The 24,653-nt window shown below is 32.2% G+C and overlaps 1 protein-coding gene across 4 annotated transcripts in view; it reads left to right on the top strand.

Moving 5' to 3' along the window:
- Window positions 1-24,653, top strand: part of CTNNA3 (catenin alpha 3) — a 1,445,036-nt gene that overhangs the window by 1,291,724 nt on the left and 128,659 nt on the right. For all 4 annotated transcript variants that reach the window (XM_019731774.3, XM_074339503.2, XM_074339504.2 and 1 more), the window contains one exon: window positions 15,558-15,739. In XM_019731774.3, the coding sequence (XP_019587333.3) occupies window positions 15,558-15,739 (182 nt within the window). The remainder of the gene's footprint in view (window positions 1-15,557; window positions 15,740-24,653) is intronic.

Raw genomic sequence — 24,653 nt, 5'->3', positions numbered from 1 at the left:
CTTAGAAGGTCGGGGAAAGGTAAAACCAACCACAGTACCAGCCATTCTTTCTTGGGAACATTTGTGCTTTTTGATTGGGTACTTCCTAATTATTTTCATGGTAAAATAGCTCTTCTTTTTTAAATGAAATGATAGTACTTTTTGTATTAAAGTTTTTCACACCCTGCCACCGTTTTGTTTGTTTTGAATGTGCTAGTATACTATACGTGTGTGTGTGTGTGTGTGTGTGTGTGTGTGTGTGTGTGTTATGGCCTTACTTGGTAAAATAGAGTAATTTGCAACAAGTGTTTTTCCCCACTTTGTTTTTCTCCTAATTTTACAGGTCTGTGCAAAGCCATACTTGAGTACCTTTGCAAAAAGTATTGCAGCTCACCTTTTACTTGGGAAATGTTTCTGATTACTATAGATTTTGTTTGTTTCCAAGCTGTTTGTATTGAGGCTGCAGTAAAATTGTATATATCTTTCTGAAATGTTCTTTTAAGCACCCTGGAGTTTTACCCTTGAAAGCTTAACTCATTGAGGCCTTAGTTTTATTATCTGTTTGTGCTCATCCATAGGCACAGCTTCATCTATATCCTGTCTCAGTGTTAAGTTAGGCTCATGTGTCAGATGCCTCTTGAGCGCAGTCTCATTTCTACTTCCTGAATGGAATTTAACTTGTAAAAGCCTAAATATGCCGCTAAGTGCCCTTCTCTTCCAGCTGTTTGCCTCTCCAAATTCACATTCAAAAGACAAGAAGAATTATGTTTTGTGTATTTAATTTCGGTGTGTTCTAACCATATGGATTTAGATTATACACATTTCCTGTGTCATTAGTGCTGCTGATGTAGGATAGGTGTTACCATAACCCTACATTTTCATTATCACAGCAGCAAAGGAGTTTTACCCATTTTGAATCTCAGGCAGCAATGGTATCAGATTTTAGTTTAAATGCTCATGTAAAAAAAAATTTTTTTTGAAACTCCAGTTAGAAAAAAAGGAATTGAATTACCTGCATTGTGTATACAGGGAACAGTCCTTTAATTGAGATCTGATGGTGTAATACAGAAAGAAGCAGATATATCAAGCCGTGTGGTATTTGTTTAGAGAACTATAAACACTATTGGCAGTATAAGGATAAGCGTAAATATATAAAAATGAACTTGCTATTTTTTGCACTTAAATTTATATTCTTTGGGGACTGTTTGAATAGTAATATACCAACATTGTGACTTTCTGAAAATACTCTCCCATATTCTTTTTTCTCCCCCTTAAACATAAAATTAAAACAAAAAAAAACACAAGGAATGCAAACAATAATATTATGCTAAAAATAAGTAAATAGATTATTTAAAATTCTACACTATTATTACACAGGCAAGCTATAATCTATTCCAGGTGCCCTTGAACTGTACTTTGAGAATTGTTGTGGTTCAAGTGACTGGATGGCACCTGATTATATTATGCCAACAGGCACCAATTCTAAGTTTCTTACATGGAAAACTCATGTTGAGACAAAAATGGCTTGCCCACAGTAGACCAGCAAGATAATGAGAGATACACCTCAGTACTTTCTCATATCATGTCACATTTCCTCTTCCTGTCCGTCTGCCCCTTCCTCATTTATTTTCCCAAATGATTTATTTCTCAATAACATAATCTTTTTGTTAATAATACTGAGTAAAAATGCAACCTTAAAGTTTTGAAACTAATATCTCAGTTCATTCTTGTTTGGCAAATCTTTTTAAGCTCATTGTTTTTGAGGGGATGGTGTGTGTGTTTTTTGAAATAGTATAAGGCTTGATCTTTGCCACAGGAAATAGTTTAAAGGGATTCTTTTGCAAGTTCTTCTATTCTTGATTTTTCACATATTGTCTCACTTTGTTAGTTCTCATGAGCAGCACCTTCCTGGGGCTTTATAAATTTCTCCTTGAGGAATACTTGATGATTCTTATCTTGTCAGGATAATCCAGAAAATCTTGGGGACCAATTCCTAAGTAGTGTTCCAGTGTTCTGTCCTATAAGATCCCCAAGGAAGTTTGGTTGGATTCTTGCACATTATCTTAAACAAGTAAATACACCAATAAATATATAAGTACATAGATAGATAGATAGATAGATAGATAGATAGATAGATAGATAGATAGATAGATAACAGATAGGTAAATAGATAGATAATAGATACATATAATTGGAATATGCTTTTGAATTGTGCACAAGTTGTTCCAAACATTTTATCTTTTAATTATAGGGTCCTGCCTCTGGGAAACAGTTTATAATTCACTTGGAGATTTATTAAATTACTCTTTAGTTTAAGGAGGCTTAGTGAAAATAGGAATGTACAGTGTGCATACAAATAAAACATATTCAGTTCATCAAGGTGCACTTTTTTTCTAAAAATTATATTTTCTTCTTAATTCCAAAAATTCTTTTGAGAAAATTATATATTATGTATTATCTATCTATCTATCTATCTATATATCTATATCTATATCTATATCTATATCTACATCTATATCTATATCTATATCTATATCTATATTATTTAGAAAATGTTTATTTAGGAAACATCTAGTTAATAAGTATGTCTGCATTTTTATAGGTAATCTAGAATTCTAGAAATCATATTCAGTTTATGGTAAATTTCAAAGCACTGCAGACTACAAGAGGATTAAAATTAATGCCACTCGAATAAATCTATTCTTGTGGGAATAGTCTACTATTTCATAGTGTTTTATGTAAAATTTGGATTGGGCACACTTTAGGTGCCTGTAAGACTACACTTTAAAAGTCCATCTGGTCTGTTCTGACGACTCACTACCATTGTTAATGTCAATCAGTTGTAGAAGGGGGTGCTCAGGGAGCTCGAATGGAAAAATCCTTTCTCTGGGATTTGGTCATCTACGGTTATACTTAGCACATCATAATGTTCATAGAGGTGCCTGGGCAATCAGTAATGGGTACTAAAATGATTTCCACAGTATAGATGGTGAGCAATAACTAGGATGGAAAAGTGAACCAGATGTTAGATGCCTCTTTATCAAGACCATATTACCCTGTATCTGGCTGCCACTTTTAATCTCTAACATTTGCTTAATGTTGTCTCATGTTAGCTGGCCATAGGCCATTGATTTTTTTTTTCCCCACACAAGCAAGATGTTAAGTAGGATGTATGTAGAGGCCCTCTGGCCCTCAAGTGAGACCAAGGATATGGTGGTAGTGGTAATTAGGGAAAAAATACCCAAGGGGGAGTTAAATCTAGGAAAGAGTAGCACATATTGGTTTGTCCAGCTGCCTTACTCTTGTGGAATTCTTACAAGGAACAATCTAGGCTACATCTTATTTTATTGTGGTATAAGAATCCATTTAAACGTCCTCAATCGTAACTTGCTTGTCAATTAATAATAGTCTTCTAGCTTTAAGATGTGGCAAAGGTTTCTTTAAAAGCTGATGTTATCCAAAAGTATGTGGACTTTTATAGTTTCTTGGTTTATAAGTAAACATTCATATTCAGTTTGGTGGGCACCTTAGTCTTAAGAATGATTTTTAAAATTTATTTTTGCCCTCATGTCTTTTTACTTCACTATAAAGTTCTCTGGCAAGGAGAAAAAACATATTTTAATAGTTTCAGACTTTCATTTCAGAAGAGGACTCTCTTCAGGTAAGTAAGCTGCATGGTGATGGATGAGGCTCTGCTGGGTAAATGGATATCAGAGAATACTTAAACATTTCTTTAAAAATATACAGTATTTTCTTATAGGAGAACACACAGGAGAGAAAGGGTCAAAGTAAGAAGGTGGGACTAAAAAAAAGGTGACCACTAAGAAATAAATCTTCATGTGCTTACTGAAGTATGGTTGAAGATTGGGATGTATATTTTTCATTGTTTTAACTTTTTATATTGAATTAGTTTTAGAATTGTCTAAAGGTTGTGATGATAGTGCAGAGAGTTCCCATATACCCATCACCCAGTTTCTGCTAATGTTGACATCTTGCATAACTAAGGTCTATTTGTAAAAACCAAGAGATGAACATTGGTATTATACTACTAACTAAATTACAGATTTCATCAGGTTTCCTATTAATGTTCTTTTTTATTTTAGAAGTAAAGCCAGGATATGCCATTGTATTTAGTTGTCACATCTTCTAATCTCCTATGCACACTATGACAGTTAACTTTTGAAGAGTGCAGGTAAGGTATTTAATAGAATGTCCCTCAATGTAGATTTTCCTGATATTTTTTACTCTTGATTATTTTAAGGTTATACATTTTCAGAGTGAATACCACAGAATCCATGTGTTCTCTGTACATCAAATCACAAGATACAAGATGTCAATAGGTCCCATTTCTGGTGATGGTGGCCCTTATCACTTGGTTAAAGTGTTGGTCACTAGCTCTCTCCACTGTAAAATTACTGTTATTTTTTTCTTTGCGATTGATAAACATCTTGGGGGAAATGCTTTAAGACTATTCCAATCCTATTTTTCTCAAATGTTTATCTACTAATTTTAATATTTGTCACTGAATCTTGCCACAGTTATTATGGTGGTGTTTGCCTAATAGTAATTTTCTATTTATTTTTCATTTACTAATTAGAATTATGAAGAAGAGCTGTCCCTTCTCTCACATTATTTATCTATTCAATCTTTTTAAATCACCCTGCGACTCATAGATATTTATTGAATTCTATGGATTTTAATTCTAATTGTCCCATCTTTGGTATTGGAATTTTTAAAGTTTGGCTCCTGCTTTCTTTTAACTCCTTCTCCCTGTTCTCTTTTGAGCAATTGCTTACTTTTTGGCATCATACAATATCCAAGCTCACCCAATTTCTCAACTCTTTAGTTGAATTCACTTTACCAATGTTCAATGACATCTGCCCAAGACAAGCAATCATTGGAAAGCACTTCTTCCAGCAGGTACATGTCTCTCTCTAGACCTCAGGTGAGTTGATTGGCTTGTGACCTCTGAACGAGATGACCTTAATGCTCCTCTCAGCTTGACTTGACTTTAGATAGGTTTCTTCCTGACAACAGGTCACTGACTTCCCTTTTATGAAGAGCATTTTTTTTTTTTTTTTTTTTTAGAAAATTTACAATTGGAAATTCTTCCTCTACCTCTTTGAGATGCAAATATCCTTTCAGCCTCTTGCCCGGTTAACAACCCAGGTTATTTTTCTAAGGATCTGGAAGGCATCCCTTTGAAATGTGATAATCAAGAAAGATAATGCCTCTCTATACCAGCCTCTGCTGCAAAATAGGAGTCTAACTATAATAAACATCATTAGAAAACACAGATGGCCTAATCACATTGAACAATCTTCCCCTAAATGTCTTTAGTACTTTTCTACTAGCAATCCCCAGTGCTTAAAAGCTCTCCCATCTTTTGTTTCAGCAGAGTTGAGTTGTATCTATCTTCCTTACTGTAGTAGTTTTGAATAAAATTTTCTTTCACGTTTTACTTATCCAGAGCAATTTTGATTGATAACTCTGATGGGTTAAAAGAAAAAGTTATGATTTTCTAACTTTTGTTGTTTTCAATGTGGGAATAATGTTTTCTCCAATTTTCTACATCCTCAAATGAAAGCCAGATAGGTCATAATTTTAAGTTATTTCCATTCCTGCTTTGTAAAATTATCATTTCAAACAATATGTATATACATATTTCTTTTGTTATGAGTTTTTCATATATAAATTATGTATATGAATTATTTTTTTAAATAGTTTAAAAATGTTGGGTCACCATGATGGAGTGAGAAGGCAGTATCCAGACAAAGTGAGTCTCGAGTGAATGCAGTAGATCAGTGAGAGTAGAAATGCAGAGCAGAAAGGTAGCCTATGGGTAATATCAGACCTCTGAAATTTACAGAGCTCTTAGGGAAGGAATTTGAAATTCTCAAGACATGTATGATAAGGAATTGACTCAATTTTATTTACATTTCAATATGTATAATTTGAATTAACCATGGGTCTTAGATCACAAATGAACAGAAACCTGACCAATAATGTAGTCACAAAAAAATAATATTGGTAGATTTTCCAAATTGGTATAATTTTGTTTTTACGTTTTTGAATACATAGCAAATGATAAATAGGTTATGTACTACATAGAAATATAATTTTCATTTTTCTTTGGTGATTATATAATCCATATTCAACTGATAATCTAATGAGAATAGATTTTTTCATCTTCTTTGCCATGTTTATGTGAAGACAGGTATTATCAACATATTTATATAGACCATTAATCATGGTAATATATTAAATCATAACAATATAGACATATGTATGTATAATATATGAGCAAACAAATGTCATAAATATTTGCAATTCTACCAAATTCCTCAGAATGTAATTTTGTCAAGAAAAATGTCATTAGAATGATAGAATGTAGTGTTTAAATTCCTATAAGCTATTAAGAGAGAAATGTTAATAATGATTGTATTCAGTTATATATTTAATATGTAAATTTTATAAAATTATATTCATTATAAAGTATAATTAAGAGGAAACTATGCAAAGAAACAATAGAGACAGGGTTTTTTTAATCAATGATACTTATTTTAATGGTACACTATTCATATACCTTGTCAAGATTTTATCATTAACAAAATATTTTGTTTAGTTGTAAGTGAACAGTAAATATCACATGATAAAAGATATATGAAAATCATATTTAGTAAAACACTTCACTTCCTGGAACTCTTACAGAATAAATTATTTTGGACCAAAATATATATTTTTAAACTGAAAATAATATTTACTAGAATTGGTTTTCAAATTGTATTCTGAGTATCCTAACTCACAAACCAAAATGTTCTAAATATAATTTGATACTTTCTGCCTAAGGAGAGAGCAGGAGTGGTGCCATATAACTCCACTATCAGTAGAAAATCAGTAGATGCTGGGTGATGATGTTGTAAATAATCAGTCAGTATTATGACCAAGCATAATTGTACTATGCTGTAATACAATAATAGGATAGAGGTGTCCATATATGAGCAAGGGAGCTTATTCATAAATTGAAATCCCCCAGTTATCTGAGCTTTCTCTCTCCTCTTTGATAGATTTTCTTTTCCTTCCTTGGAGTCAGACTACTTCCAATATTTTTTTAAACTGGGGCATGGAATTCAGGTAACCAAACTTACTTAAATTGTGTGTAACGTAAAGGTTACTAGGCTCTGAATCTCATCCTAAAAGCACTCTTGCAAATCAAATGAGTGAGCTTCTAGAGCTGTTTGAGTTTCTCACAACCTTTATAATATTTATTTATTGAATTTTCCTTTGTTGTATGTAGCTATGTAGTTTCAAAACATGAGGATTTCTATCTCGTCAGTATTGGCAGCACCAAAAAACAAAAGTATTTTAACAACCTGGAATAATGATGTAAAGAAAACACAATGGGATTGAATTTAAATTTGTCTAAACTATATATATATATATATATATATATATATATATATATATATATATATATATATACCGTGTTTCCCCAAAAATAAGACCTAGCTGGACAGTCAGCTCTAATGTGTCTTTTGGAGCAAAAATTAATATCAGACCCAGTATTATAGTATAATACTATATAATATATTATTATATTATATTGTATTGTATTGTATTGTATTGTATTGTATTGTATTATATTAGACCCAGTCTTATAGTATAGTAAAAAAAAGACCAGGTCTGATATTAATTTTTGCTCCAAAAGACACATTAGAGCTGACTGTCCAACTAGGTCTTATTTTCGGGTAAATACGGTGTACACACACACACACACACACACACACACACACACACGACCATTTAGATCAAAGTACTCATATAAGCTTGTTAAAGTATGTTCTTTTTGAGATAGTCTATTTTGGAAGACACTTATAATAACCCACCTGTTTTGGTGCAAAAGGAACCAGTGGTACCATTTCAAAGGCTTGGTGTTAACCCTATAGCTAAAATATATATTGCAAGAAATATATGCCCATGCTAGGGTCACATCTGTCAAAAGGATTGGGATATTTGTGTCAGTTTTTTGATACCTCCTCCCACCAGCACCATTTTTGGTCCCAAGCAGACCATCACTCTTGAGTTAAAAACCTTTCTTTTTAGAGAAAGACTTTTGCTACAGCCACATTTATTTAAATTTTAATCATTATGATACACATTAAGATTTTGAATGAAGTTGTTTCCTATGAGTCTTTAGCCATATTTATCTATTATGTAAGGATTACTTTGCAGGTCATGAATCTCATTCACTGTTTTGGTTTTTACTGGTAAAATTTTCAGGGACAACTTTATCTCTTAGTCTCAGAGAACTCAGCATCACACTTTCAGGTATGTTGAAGGAGAGGACATCATTGGTCAGGGATGTCACAGATGGAAAGCTATTTTGGGATAAGAGAATAGACTATATAGCCTATAAAGTCCCAGATGCCTTCACAAAACAAGAACATAGAAAATATTAGTTGTTTTCCAATATTTTTTTTTATTTTGAAAACACTAAATGCATAGAAAATTTTAAACACTGGTTCAGTGTACACTCATATTTCCACCTAGACTTAGTGGTTTTAACGTAATGCCAGAGCCATGTTTGCTTTTTTTCTTAACTACTTCAAAATAATTTGCAGCATCATAGCATTTTATGCCTAAATATTTTAGTGAGTGTGGGGAGCCATGGTTACAGATAACTCTAAGCCTTACAGAATGGCTCGGTTTATGCTTAACCTGTTTCCTCCCCCTGAGGCATTGTCTCTGCCTGCACCTGGGGGTAGCTTGCAGGCTCTGAGTAATGTGGGAGCGGCCAGTTCCTGGACACAGAAGACTGATGTCTATCAGGGCAATTGATAAGATAATTACTTTTGGGAGTTTCAGTGATTTTGTATCCTCTATGTGAAAGTTAAAAAATTTACATTTGTTAAGGTAATGCATATTTTCGTTGCTAGTTGCACGTACTCAAACTGCTTATATTGGTGAAGTAAAATAAACTCGGCGCTTCAGCATCACTGGAGTCCGATCGATCGCATCATCATTTGTGTGAGTGTCTTTTATTCATTCCCACTCCCCCATTCGGGAACTGATCAACTTGTGGCGGCTGGCCCGTCACAAGTGAGTATCTTCTAAAATAATGGACAGTCTCTTATATAACCACAATATTGTCATCAACTGAAGAAATTTAACAATCACTTCCTAATTTTTCCAAGTACTCAGTCTATATTCAAATTTTTCCAACTCTTTCCCAGATTTCTTGAATAGTCTTTATTTTTTTTCTAGAACTTGGACACATATTGGGTTCACAAATAATATATGACTATTTTTTTTCAAGACTTAAATTTACCCTAGTGCTAAAAACTCTATTGGAAATTAAACCATAAAAAGAAGGCATGATATAAAAGAAAAAAAAATGTTGGAGTTCTTTCTTCTTCACTTATAGAAGACATGCATATATATGTCCCCTACAGGCTTCATTTTCATGATTGTGAAAGGTGAATATTAATATCTACCTCAGAATATTATAATTTAAATGGGATAACTTTTTAAAGTATTTAGCAAAATGTCTGGCATATGTAAAACATGCAGAAATGATAATTGTTATTAGTAGTAGTAATATTATTATTTTTGCCATTAGAACATAATAATAAAGTAAGCCTGATGATTTAATAGCTAACTCTGTGTTTAGACCCAACCCCTGAAACCTATAAAGTTTTATAATAAAATGAGATAGTTTTATATCAGATAGAGAGCTGTCAGTGTAATCCACAAGATTTTAAGAGTGTTATCTTTTGACAAATGAGGAAACTGAGTACTTTTTAAAGATAATATATTTGTAAATTTGATTTAAAAAATGTGCATGAACATGTAGAAACACACATTACTCCTTAAAGCAAAGTCCAATTGCAATCCTTAAATATCATTTAAAAATATTATGGAAAGATTTTTTAATGACATTTCCAGAATATGTTTGAAATGTTCAGCATGCTTAAAATATCAATACACAAACCATTTTTGTGAATTTGTTCTCCAAAATTTAATTATGCTGAGTTTCACCCAGCAGCACTTCAAATTTTCTAAACCTCCAGCAAAATGTTTTATTATTTTTGTTATATTAAAAACACATTATTTCCCAAATGCCTTTGGGCTTATTAAAAAAAATAGATAAATGCTTCTATTAAATTCAATTAACACCATAGGTAAGAACAAGAATTCTCTTTTCAGAAATATTTATTCAATATACATATGCCATGCATTTGATTTGGTTATATTAAAATTGTTTTTTATAAGTTATAGTTGGCATACAATAACATATTAATTTCAGGTGTACAACATAGTGATTCAGCATTTTTATACTTTATGATACGATCACCACTCTAAGTCTAGTAATCGTCTATCACCATGACAAGATATTACAATATTATTAACTATATTCCCTATGTTGTATGTTCATATATATATTTACATATATTATTAAATTTATTTGGGTGACATTGGTTAATAAAATTATACAGATTTCAAATATACAATTCTATAATACATCATCAATATATTGCATTGTTCACCACCCAAAGTCAAATCTCCTTCAGTTACCATATATTTGACCTGCTTTATTTACCCTCTTCTACCTGCCCCCTCCCTTACATTTGATTTTGAGTGTTGAGTTCTAGTTATCCACCCACATAAATAATATTAATTGATTAGGAATTTCCTAACATTTATAATATTCTATAAATGTAATTGAGGCTTATACATTGATGCAATTTTATTTCTATTTTCCATCCAGGTTTATGGATAGGGAAAGGAGCAAAGTTATATGATTTATTTAAGAATTAAATTCCCATGAAAAGTTACAGTTATGTAAAGCAGAACAATTTTGTGGAAATATAGAACTACTAAGGGTGACACATAGATTTAAGTACCAAATCTGCCACTAACCAGCTGCATATTTTTCAAATCACTTCTCTTCCCTGGGACTCAGTTTCCTTATCTGCAAAATAAGTATTTTGGATTCTAGAACTTCTAAGAATAAAATGATTATTATTTTATGTGGTTTTTTTTTATGGTTTATTGCTTATGCAATGTGTTTACTCAAAATATTATACTTGGTCTCTGCCTAAGTGCCACAATATGGCTAGGAGAATATTTATTTAACTGTCCTTTCCCAAAATATTGTGAAAAGTCTTGGAGGCCAGGCTAAATAATTCATATACATTACCATAAGTACCATTTACTAAGCCCCTAATATATTCTAGATATGATTGTTACAGAAATAACTTTAATTGTCAGAAAAACCCTAAATTTCATCATCTTTTAACGTGATGGAATTGGGATTCAGACGGTTGAGCTACATGCTATAAAGCTAGTACTTGGCAAAGTTTGAGTTTGAATAGAGGTCTGTATGACAATATTTTTTGTCTTTTTTCTGTTATACCAAATTTTTCATTGTCTATTATGTTTTCTAAGAGATAATGAAAATAATTGAAAATGTTTAAGTAGAGAAATAATGTAATCATACCAATATTTTAAGAAATAGTAATGATCATAATGAAATTAAAAAGTAGATAAACAGATGAGAAGGTCATTTATGTTATTAACATAGTCTTAGAGGAATAATGAAAACCCAAATTTGAAAGTAAACAGGCAAAATACATTAGAGAAATTAATTTCTATCTTGTAGAGGCTAAAGCTTAGAAAATGTATACATGTAGGTGACAAACAAAACAAAAAACAAAATCAGTGCTATAAATTTTGACCCCATAAGCCTATTCTTCTTCATCTCTTGACTATTTTGGTTGACAACTATAAACAAATATTTATTATGTATATGTCCCTATTTTCAGGAAATTTATTCTAGGAAGAGGAAACAGATCTTTATCCATTCACCTATCGATGGACTCATAGGTCATGTTCGCATCTTGGCTATTGTAAATAATGCTGCAATGAAATAATGCTCCAATGAATATAGGAGTGCATATAGCTTTTCAAATTAGTATTTTTATTTTCTTTGTATAAATACCTAGAAGTGGAATTGCTGGATCATATGGTAGTTCTGTTTTTAATTCTTTGAGCAATCTCCATACTGTTTTCCATAGAGGCTGCATCAATTTACAATGCCACCAACAGTGCACAAGGATTCCCTTTTCCTTTTTATCTATTTTTCCTTTTGTAGCCCTTGCCTGAGGAGACATATCCAAAACAATATTGTTAACGCTGACAAGAATTCACCGCCTATGTTTTCTTCTAGGAGTTTCGTGGTTTCAGAACTTACATTTAAGTCTTTAATCCATTTGAGTTTATTAAGAAAGTTGAGCAGTTTTAATAGTTTTTGCATGTATTTCTCCAGTATTCCTAACACTATTTATTGAAGAGACTATCTTGTCCCCATTGTATATTCTTGTCGCCTTTGTTGTAGACTAATTACCATATAAGCCTGGGTTTATTTTTCAGTTCTCTGTTCTGTTCTACTGATCTGTGTCACTGTTTTTTGTGTGTTTTTTTTGGTTTTTGTCAGTACTATACTGTATTGATTATTGTGGCTTTCTAGTTTTGTTTGAAATCAGAGAGTATAGTAACTTCAGCATTGTCTTCTTTCTCAAGATTGCTTTGGCTACTTGGGGTCTTTTGTGGTCCCTAATATACCTTAGTATGTTTGTTCTGGTTCTGTAAAAAAAAAATAAAAATGCCATTGGTGTTTTGACAGGCATTGCATTGACTCTATAGATTGCTTTGGGTAGTATGGGCATTTTAATAATATTAATTCTTCCATTCATGAGCACTATATAAACTAACATTATAACCTTGAGTAAAAAACTTGTGGAGACTCAGTTTCATCATTCATAAAATGAGGATAATAATATCCTTCTGTCATAGGGTTGCTATAAAGATTGAAGTTTAAATATATGTAAGGTGCCTAGAAGAGTGTCTGGCATATATAAATGTTATCTATTTTCATTATCTTTGACAACAGATTCTACAACCAATTGACACAATATAATCTCATTTAAATGACAGTAATTCTAAAAGCCTTTTATAGCTGTTTATAAAGAGTTCTACTCTAGAGCAGGAGCCCATAAAGATGGCCAGCCAGCAATAACATCAGAGATCCCACTTACCTGATTTAACTGAAGCTTTTTACCTCAATTTCTTTATTTACCCAGCACAAAATAAACCAATAAGGAAGTTTCACTCAGAATTCCTAAACACCAAGTATTCTTGTAAGTCATATTGGAATTTTCATATTGATTGAAATTGATTGATACCATATAATAAATCATTCACAGAAGCACAAACAAATCTTCAATAAATGTGTCAGCCAGTAATTTAATGCTTTATTGTTGTTCATCCTGTGAGAAGGAGTCAGAATCCTCTAGAACTTTCAATTTTGTAAACTATTGCTCAACTTTTGGCCCTTATCTTATCAGAAATAAATGTCTGCCAATTGTAATTCATCATGTGAGTTGAGATGTTATTAAGGAAATCTAGTGCAACTGATGAGATTCCTGCCCATGACAAGGTCAGTGGCAGTGTTATCCAATAATCGATCCTTTTGCCTGTGTTGCAGATGGGTGGCAGTTACACTTATTTTTATTTTTGTGTCAAAGGAAGGAAACTCAGGCAAAAGGGTTAAGTAACTTCCTCAAGGTTATATTGGAAATCAGTGGCATTGCAAGGAACAGAACTAGGAATACACTTAGATCACCTCTTGAATAGTCTCACTTTATTATTAGGATAATGAATAACTGTCCATTATATTCCGTTGTACACTTCAAAATTATTTATTAGATCCAGAGGCATGGATATATTATCTTTATTGTATATAGATTATATATTTATTAAAGACTATAAAAAGAAACCCAATTGAATCAATCTATGGCTGTTATTATTTGAAAATTTAAACATTTTTAATGAAAATGGAGAGAATGATAGTGACTAATAGTCAAGATGGAGAAAATTCATTTATATTTTTGAGCTAGTTTAGTAGCTTATAATTTAGTTAATGAGCTTGCATACCATTGATTTCAGACAGGATCTGTGTCTTCATTTGTGTGCCTTGCCATATGCCAGCAACAGTAAGAGTTGCTTTCTTTTAACATATTACATAAACCACATTTCCTGAGAAATGAAATACAAACAATTTTCAGAACCTACGGAAGCATTACCTGTATAACTCATCGATTAAAAATCTAGTCTCATAGCTTAATTCTTCAAATAACGTAAAATAGTAATGAAAAGAAAGCAAATTTTATGTGGTAGATATGAGAATATGTTTTGTAATTTTCTTATTGAGTAAGAAACAACTGTCATTTATTGACCATTCAATATATACCAAACAATATGCTAAAGAATTTAAAGGACACTTCAAGTCAGAAAGTGTCATTGTTCATTTTCTTTAATAAATTAAAACTGAAGCATAGATAATTAAACCTGAAATTTTACAGTTACAGTTTTTTTATACCATGAGTTAGGCTTACAATAAATAGATAATAAATGATGGACATTTGATATTGTTTCTCTGATTTTTTTTTAGTTGAATTTTCCATTGACCATGCTTGTTAATTCCTTCATTCAAATACTTAAGCTTTGTTGTTACTGAACACTATTGATTCAATAACTGTGTTTTCGGTGTTCTGAACCTGTTATTCAGAATATTTTAAAGCTTTTTGTTGTGATTTCTTCCTATTTCCCCATATATAGGTGTCCTAGAGACTAGCATCTGAAAATCCCCAGGGGCTAAGGTTATGAAGATGGTGGTTTAGGGGTATAGATGGTTTTCCACCCATCCACATTTTAAATTGCAAGTGGAAGATGCAAATTGCATACTGTACAAAATACAACTTATCCAAAAAATTGTTACTATGCCAACACATTAAGTTGACTGTGCCTGGCAGATTAGCAACTCAAATATCAGTATGCTAAGTAGAGATACTGTCTTAATAAACCATGTCCATAACATTTTTATTCTTCTCTCCAAATAATTTGTATACACATACACACCTGAATATGCTTATATCCATAAAATACATGTACATCCTTATGATTATATATATGTGCTTATTTATGTACATGTGATTTATAAATGTATAGTTGTACTGTTTACCAATGTGTAGTCAGTATTTGTGTAAAGATCTATCTTTCTGAATGTATATACAAATATACATAGACATAGTACCATTTTGAGATAAATTTTGTTATACTTCTACCTTTGGAAGCATACTAGCAGTACAACTAAATAAAGCATATGTATTTCTAACATATGTAATGTATTGCATTAAGTTTGGATTAATTTAAAATTTAATGTTTTAGAACTTTGAGAAGTCCAACATTTATATTGAAGAGTAGATTTAAATATGTCAGATACTAAATTATACATTGCTCAGCTCAAATTTAACATTGTAGTTCTAGAGCAAACAATTAAAACTCAACAGATTTTTTATATGAAAATAAAACCTGAGAAGGTTTTGATTATATGACTTAAAAATATATGTCTGTTTTTAAATGCACAAATTTTATGAACTTTCTATAATGACTACTTCTTTCTAAAATACTTTTTGACATAGTGAAGTAATTATAAATCTAATTATCACATGTTTTAGGCTAAAATGACTCAGTTGCCTGAGGCAGAAAAGGAAAAGATTGCTGAGCAAGTTGCTGATTTCAAGAAAGTAAAGAGTAAGCTGGATGCAGAGATTGAAATATGGGATGATACAAGCAACGACATTATTGTTCTGGCCAAGAAGATGTGTATGATCATGATGGAGATGACAGACTTCACAAGGTAATTATGTGGAAAATGATGTGTGATATTTATAATTGTTAGAAGTATTCATTGCATTAGTGAAATCTCAAGATTTTTTGAATGGCAGGGGTTAAAAATCCAGTGGTAGGTAAAAAGCAGGTAATATAAAATTAGACAGTTGTAGGTATGTCCTTCTAGAGGTTTTGGTAAGTAAATATGGCAGAGTTTCTAATAAACTGCCAGGGAATAATTTTAGAAACCTTTTTATATCCTCTGATGTCAGGAATCTTCTCGGTATATCATATTAGCACATTACTTTTACAAAGAAATTGGTAAATCAAGTTATAATCTCTATTGGAGCTACCTGAATGGTTGATTTCCATAGTTACATAATTCTAGTTGTAGTGCTTTATGTATCATCAAAATTAATGTTATCTTTTGCTAGTGAAACAGCAACTAGATATATTTGAGTACAATGACTTAACGATATACGTGAAGGAATTATATGTTGTGTGTATGTATGTGATGAAAAGAAATTTGCAGAAGATTATAAGGAGATGAGAGAACTGAAACTATTAGAAAGGATATATTGAAATAACTGACTGGTTTCAGACTGGGAAAGAAAGAAAATGAAGTTAGGAAGATGGAACGGTAGAGACACGTCACCAACAGGTGGAGAGGACACAGACTTCAGTGAAGTTTTCCCTGCTCTGCATCTATCTCTGTCTCAAAGGAATTAATGTTTTACTGTTGGCATACTTTAAACTGAGTTTGAAAAGGATGCTGAAATATGAAATAAAAGGATGCTCAGTGACTTTGACGGTGTCATAATGTGTAGCTAAGTTGTTCAAAGAGGATTCACAGCTCTATAGAGTGACAACTCATTGGGAAATAGACACATTTCATGTTTTGCAAAAGCTAAAGAGCCCAACATTCTCACATTCTATAGGTGTTACTGCCAAAGGCATCCACAGAATAAGAATATTGTGCATTCAAACTTCAGTTAAGGTAAAACAGCAAAATTGAATTTTGAACTTTTGATAATCTTTTCATTTGAACTGAATCCAAATTCAGTTTGATTTCAGTTTGCATGAACTACGATAAATCTCCAATTGTTTTAAAATGAATGAAACCTTGTTCTTTACCTCTTTTTTACTCCCAAATCTGTTTCAAGAGTTTTCACAGCCACGACAATGTTTTTTTTTTTCTGAGGGTTAAATTTAGCAGAAATATACACACACACACACACACACACACACACACACACACACACACACATATATATGTATATATATATACACACACACACATATTCTATTTCTTGGTTCCACCCACTTCACATTTCTTTCACTGCAGTTGTTTGAGCTTGTTTGTAATGGGAACTGTGAGAATGGAGTCGAAGCTGGCTCTGCAGTATTTAGCAACAAGTAGTCAACCATTTTAGTACACTGTGTCCCATATGTAGCTTTCAATAGCCATATATATATATATATATATATATATATATATATGTACATACATATATATATATACATATTTTACATAATATAAAAAAAAAACAGTAAATTGTCTTTTCTAAAGTGTTACCGAATGCTCTGTTTTCACATTTTCTTCAACTACTATCTTGTTATTAAGAAGAGGCATAAGAGTAAAAAACTTCGATGAATGCTTACTGTAGACTACACTATGATGAATATATATGTTTTCTCATTTTTATTTTCAGGACACTGTGATTGATTATCATATTCTCCATTTTATTTTTAAAGAAACTGAAATTCCTAAAAGTCAGATAAATTGCTCAAGGACATACAAATGAAACTGACTTCCAATTAGAGTTGGTCCAATTTCAGAACCTGGGTACCTATTCATTGTATTACAAGTCTTCACCTTTGTGCTAAATACAGACCAAGACCCAGTCTTTTCCTCAAGGGAAAAATAAACAGACACATTAGTAATAACAACAGTAATTGTATAATGCATTGCATGCTTCTGGCTGTGAATACATTAGGATTTCAGAAGATCAGAAGCGAGGGATTATTAGTAGGGAACACAGTAAGGAAAGAACAAAAGTATGAACAAGTGAAGTTTGTATTGGACTGTAAATGAGATATGGGGATTGGGCTGTGGAATGAGATGACATAAATGAAAAAATGAACAAGGGTAGAGGCCCGGAGGTGGAAATGAATCTGATTTTGGGTGGCTCTAATAAAACTATATAAATATATGAAAAAGGTAAGGTGGATATGAAGATAGTTATAGATTATAAAAGGCCTAAGAAAATGTGTGTGTGTGTGTGTGTGTGTGTGTATTTAAGTAGAAAGTAGTAAACTGTTCAAAATGTGTGATCATGATAGTAGCATTATAGAAAGAAAAACTGCTTTCAGTACTAATATATTTTTAAAACTATTTATTCAAAAATATACCAGGGTAATATACCTATCCTCCTAAAATTTTATACCTCATGCTACAATGTGATGTCACATTTTACTTGAAAACATGAGTATTAACTTGACAAAATTTGTAAGATCTTCTAGAGTTCTGTTGGTTAATTTACGAAACATCTACTGACTATCAGGCACTGCCCTTGGTATTAGGAGATGCCACTATCTACAGTGGAGAATTTTGAACTGCCCATTTTAAGTATGGTATTTTGCACTCAAAAGTTCACCTAAATTATAAAGGAGGTGTACGTGACTCTAAAGAGGTTTGCTGTGAAGTGCTGAGCTCACAGCTTTCCTTATATCCAGAATACGCTAAGTAATGACTGGGCAACCGGAGGTGACAACCTTGAAGAGTGTCCCACTGAAGGGAAAAAGAAAAGAGTACTCATCCTCACGTAGAAATATGTTGCATTTGTCTATAGAAAAGGAGGCCTTGGATGAGGCATGAGGCAGCTGTAGAGTGATGACAGATGACGAACTAGATTTGGAAGTAGGGGTACATTTGTTGATTCTTATGTTTTGTACCTCCACTGGATACAGGCTAGCATTGAAGAAAACTTTCTTCCCCACCTTTCTTTTCCAAGATACAATTCTGAGAGCTGGAACAGCAAATGAGCAGAGGGTAGAAACTCACCTTGCCTCTATTGAGCTAGGGCTTCAGAATTAAAGCTTTTCTAGAAGCATTGTTGAAATGTATAAAAAACTCGCGTGTTCTATGCTTACATCCTTGTGTTTGTTAAATATGGAATCTCGTTTTGCTTTTTGAGGTGAAGCATTTATATTCTAATATCATGTGTTAACGACAATGACAAATTAAATGTTTTAGCCTACACAGCCAAGGAAATAAGAAATATTGGTGTTTTATGGTTTTTTTTCTTTTAAAAATCATCTTATGATTTAAACTATAAAGGCAGAGAAATTTAATTGTTGTTTTACTTGATAAGGCTACTGAATTGTTTCTCATATGTATTAAACATAAACATAAATAGCTGACAAATTATTGAAAATATGAGCTATATGGATCATTTAAGATTTTGAAAAAACACTTCTGGCTTTTCAATTTAAACTTTAAGAAGGCGTTCATTTTATATTTGAAATAAATATATCATTGGGAGGAGAATTATTTTTATGTGATCTACAATGATTGCTCATTGTTTTCTTTTGGAAAATGTGTTAGGGTAATTATAAGCTATTATTGCCTTTTCCATGAATATTCTCCCTGTAAAGAATTAGTTTGTTTTATCTTGTGGAGACTTGAATCCTGGAAACAATTATTCAGCCATGTGAAGGAGGAATGCTTTAACATAAAGGAAAATGATTCTGTCAATTATTTTTACATGATAAAAATTTGCATGTATTCTGACATGATAAGTAATGGACAAAAATTCAGCTTATGTAATATCTTAGTAATTTTCATTAAAATTAACTGAGACTGAGAGCACAGACATTCTTACCTGAAATCTGGAGTTTCAATGTCTGACTGTAGTGAACTTTTGAGAAAATTGGTGTAATGGCTATGGCAGTTTCCAAGTGGCAAAGCAGTTCTGTATTGTATGAATCTGCAGAGATTTCAGGTGGATAGAATTAAATTATGCATCTTCTTTGAGCAAGGAGACTAAACTGTTAGAAATGTGAGGATAAACAAATACCACCCAAATGAGACATATAGGGGCTGTTTATTCAGAGATAGCTGTAACAAGGGAGTCAGCCACCATCATTTGCTTTTGGCAGAGAATCAAAGGCAGGCAGGGAAGAGGGAAAGCTTCAAAATGAAAACAAAAAAAACAAAAAACAAGAAAAAGAAAGAAATAGTTGGGGACAGATTTCAGGCATCTTTGATTGGAGTTTTTTGACATAGGGAAGATGCAAGAGGGCTAAATAGAAGCAGGGCATCTTATGTGATTAGTTTGGGGAGCGTATATTGCTTTCTCTGATTTTTATTGAATTACTTGCAGGGGCAAGTATAGGTAGGCTGGCTGCTGTTGCCTGTGTTCTGACCATTCTGGGCCAGTTGCTGCAGACACTGTGATTTAGTTTGTTAACCTAGTCCCTGGTCGCTGCTGAGGTTGTGGGTCAAAATCTTATTGTCATGTTTAGTCTGGCCACTGTCTTTTTGTGTATTCAGTCTCTCAGAAATTTAACTGGTAATCATTTCTTTGGAATGGTGATGGATAGATAATTATATAAACAATATTGAATGAAGTTGATATTTAAAATATTTATTTTATAGGAAAAAACAATATGTGGTAATCTGTATCCTAAACCAAATGATCCAATGAGTTTAAAAGCTTTAAAAAAAAGGAAAAGAAAAACAATGAGCTATTCCAATAGAAAGACCTTTGTGAATATAACTAATTGTATTAGTCTTATTCCTGCTGTGTTTCAAGAACTCTTAATTAGTTGGGTTTGGAGTTTATTTGCTGTTCTACAGTACTATGATGAGTATACTCTAAAAATACAATTTTTTTCTTTCACACTTGTTATTTTAAATTTCCACTCCTATGTCTAACTCTCATACTTCAAAAGTTTTCATACCATATCTTAATTCAACCTTATCATGTTCTCTTATCTCAGATACTTTCATCCCTCCCCCCCATTTTATTTGATCATTTCATTTTTTCCTTTCTTTTCTTATACAGCTTAGATTACTCGGCCTATATTATAATTACTATCTCATGAAAATCTTGATATCTTTGTCTCTTGTGACTACATGACACACAAAGTCACACCCCTGCCTCAATCCAACCACTGCCTTCTCCTGTCCTTTGCTTAGGCTTCAGATTGTGAGTTTCACCCATTCTTTCCTTTTGATCAGGTGTGTGTTTATACCAGGAGATGTTATAGAGGTAGGGAGCCTGAGAGAGATACTGAATTCTTGCTACTCTGGTATGTAGTTACTTAGGTCCTTTTTAATTAGGGGTGGGGATCCTCTCTCTAATAAACTTCTCTCTTACTTTCTGTAGGTCTTTGGGTTCTATTGAGCACTCTACCTTGATTACAGATATTTGCCTCCATCTGCCCATCTTTCACTTGGAATAAGTACCTACTTTGAAGGCAATCTCTGATATTTACATTTTGTGACTATATTTTCTGATTGTGGGTGGTACTTGATCTCAGTGCCCCTGCCTTGCTTGGAAAGGACAATGGTCAGTCAGATGCAACTATGTAAATATTAATTTTCGTTATCATTGTAGTTATCGTGACACTTAAAATGTGAGGCAACCTTACTTTGCTCATATAATGGCAGTAACTATTTAGTGATTTTAATTTCTCCAGTGAAGATTATTCTCTGCTTTTTAATTTTTGTCTACTTTGTTATACTCTATTTTTACTATAAACATAAGATTTACATTGCAAATGCTAATTCATAGATTTTTTTATTAGATTCAAATATTTTTGTCTGTCTATAAGAGTAACAGCAACAACAACAAAAAATAAAAGGAAATAACTATCAAAATTCCATTCTATGCAGGCCAAAATATCCAGAGTTTTGAATTAGATATTCTTGGCAATTAAATATTTTAGAAGGGAGAACTGAACTCTATGTTTTCCTTAGGAAAACTGCCTGAATCCCTAAATTCCATCATTGTCTGCAGAAAACATTTCCTATGTTCTACAGGGAAAGGTAAAACTTCAGATAGCGGTTCCATCAAATTTCTGGTCTGATGGAATTGATAGTATGCAGGAAAAATAAAAATAAAAACAAATTGTAGGAATTAAAACATTATATATATATATTATATATATATATATTTTTTTTTTTGCCCTTTGACCATTAAAAGTCTTTTTTTATCGTAATTTGCCCACATACTCATATGTGGGGAACTTCTACAAAATTTTTTAAAGAATAATTTATTATAAGTATTTGGGACCTACAAAATGGTTTTAAATTTCATCAGTGCATTGTGACCTTGGTGAAAGAAGCTGAATTAATTCCTGTATGTTATTATATGGAAGTGTTGACTTTTCAGCTTACATAGATACTAAAACTACTTGGGGTATTGTTTTTCAAATAAATAGTTTGAAGGAAAAACAAAATGCAGTGACATAAAAGCCAAGGAGAGGTAAAGAGAAGTCAAAGATTTACTGAATTATTTGTTCATTCATGTACTCATTCATTTATGCATGCATTTAAAAATATTTGGTGAACACCTATTATACATTAGGTTCTGTTCGTCATATAAAAAACAAAATCTAGAGTTGGGTTCAATTTCTGCCCTTAAGGACTTGTAGAAATTAGGAAAGGAATAAATGTAAGAGTTAGGAACCAAGATAATGACCAGCTATGCCTTGAGAATTAATAAAGACTTAAACAGACGAGGAACTATTGGACCTGAATGTTAAAGAATGAGTGAAAGTTTCCCACATGAAGAGGAAGAAAAGCACCTTAAAGAAGGAACATGAAATGTAGGATATGCTTAGAAGAAAGAAAATCAGGAGATAGCATTGTTGTGAGTTGGGAGAACACCATTAAGGACTTGGAACTTATAAAAACTTAGAGATGTCAATTGAAGTGTTTTAAGATGACACTAACATTTTGTATATAGAAAATAGGGGAAAATGGGTGCTTTTTTTTACTGGAATGTGTATTTAGGAATAAAAAGATCATTTTGAGGATAATGAGGCGTTCACATGTAGGTATTTTGGATTTCAGATAAAACATGCAAGTGATATCCTACTAGAAAGAGGAAATAGAGTTTAGGATAATGGGTGCATTATTTTAATGGGAATTATTCTGAGACAGATCATTGTTAAAGCTGTAAGAGTTAATAAGCTTCTCAAGGTAGGCTATGTGAAAAGAGAAAAAAAGAAATCTATAGTCTGAATATTAATATCTAAAAAATTAAAATATTACAATAAATATTTGTTTAGTCTGCTTTTCTCTCATAAATTATTAAATTGTACATTGTTTATTCCTCTTACAGAAATGTGAAAAAAAATTCCATCTCTGTGGGCCCAGGAATGGGAATATTTTATAGGTGTTCTATGGAATCCCTTGCAGACCCAACTTGTCATATCTCTATGGGAAATACAGCTCTTCTTCCCTGTTTCTTTTTTATTTTCAGATCAGAGCTTAGTTGTCTACAAGAAGATGTGCCCATATTTTCAGTAGTCCTCAATCTAATAAGAAGGAAATGGAAATGTAACTTTGAACCTGTACCATGATACGCTCATCTGCCTGGGCTACAAATACATAGTAGCAACAGGGCTCAATCAATGAACACTTTTCTGTTTTGTTTTATTTTTAGGCAGAAGATACAGCATCTCACATTGTTAGAAGGAAGTTTCAGTAAAGATGTCACTAGAAATACCAGAATATAAACAAACAAACATACAAAACAAACTCTGCACAGGATATTTTGATATTAAAACTACTGTCAGTAATATTTTTGTTTAGTAGTTTTTCACCTTATGCCCTGCTTTTTAAGGGTGATTAAGACCAGGGGATGCAGTGTCACAGTACATTTGCAGTGTAACATTATTGAGTACAAAACAAAGGAAGTCACAACCTAGGATTTAGGTAGATAAAATCTAGTATGATGACATGAGTGCATATTGGAAGTGACTCATTTCTTTCCAGCATGGAGTACTTTGGATTTTGAGATATTTCTTTAGGCATAGAATACACAGGAAGCTCTCTAATATCTGCTTAATTAAGATGAACTATGCCAAGAAAACTCGTAAGTGTATAAGACTTTTAGTTTAGTTTTGTTTTTATTTCCCAGCAAATCTTCTTTCTCACTGAATTTTGTCAGGTACACATAAAAGTAGTATGCATAGTGGAAAATGCCAAGAAAGAACCATTCGTCTGGTGTTTAACAGTAAAATTTGACTTTGGAATCCAATATACCAGAGTTGAATCCTGACTTTGTCATGAGATTTTTTTTTTTTTTTTTTTTTTTTTTTGGTGGTATGGAGACGTAACTTACTCATCTTCATCTTTTTTTTTTTTTTTCATTAAAGTGAGAAAGCAAAATTTACCTGATAAGTTTGCTGTGACAATTACAGTATATAAATAATGCATATAAAAAGTGCCTAGTGCAAAGGAAGGACACAATAAGTGGTGACTATTATTTTCAAATGACTTTAAATTCTTTTCAAACTAATGTGAATAGTCAGGAGAAATAGCCCTAAGAAAGAATTGGTGTGGAACTTTAAATTCTTTGCACAATTCCACAAAACTTAGAATATGGGACACACTCACATAATGCATGGTGGGGGAATGAGACAGTATACAGTCAAAAGCTGATACAGAGAAAGGTTGGAAATGTTTTGGCCATAAATGGCATGGATCAGTCATCATGGATACTAATACCTGGTTAATTAATATTAAAAGAGAGCCAAAAGATGGAGTCCAGTTTGGGTAATATGGATTATGTAGGAAGAGGAATAAGTTATATCCTGCATTGCCTGAAGTGAGGAGGAGATAAAAGCTTCTCAGGTAGGCATTTCTAGCAAATTTCAAGATAAACAACTATTGAATTGTTGTTTTAAATAAGTATAAAATTTGG

This window comes from Rhinolophus sinicus, chromosome 15 (assembly GCF_057876585.1).
Source record: "Rhinolophus sinicus isolate RSI-liver-muscle chromosome 15, RSI-T2T, whole genome shotgun sequence".
In the NCBI taxonomy this organism is placed as follows: domain Eukaryota; kingdom Metazoa; phylum Chordata; class Mammalia; order Chiroptera; family Rhinolophidae; genus Rhinolophus; species Rhinolophus sinicus.
This window is presented reverse-complemented; position numbering and strand designations above follow the sequence as displayed.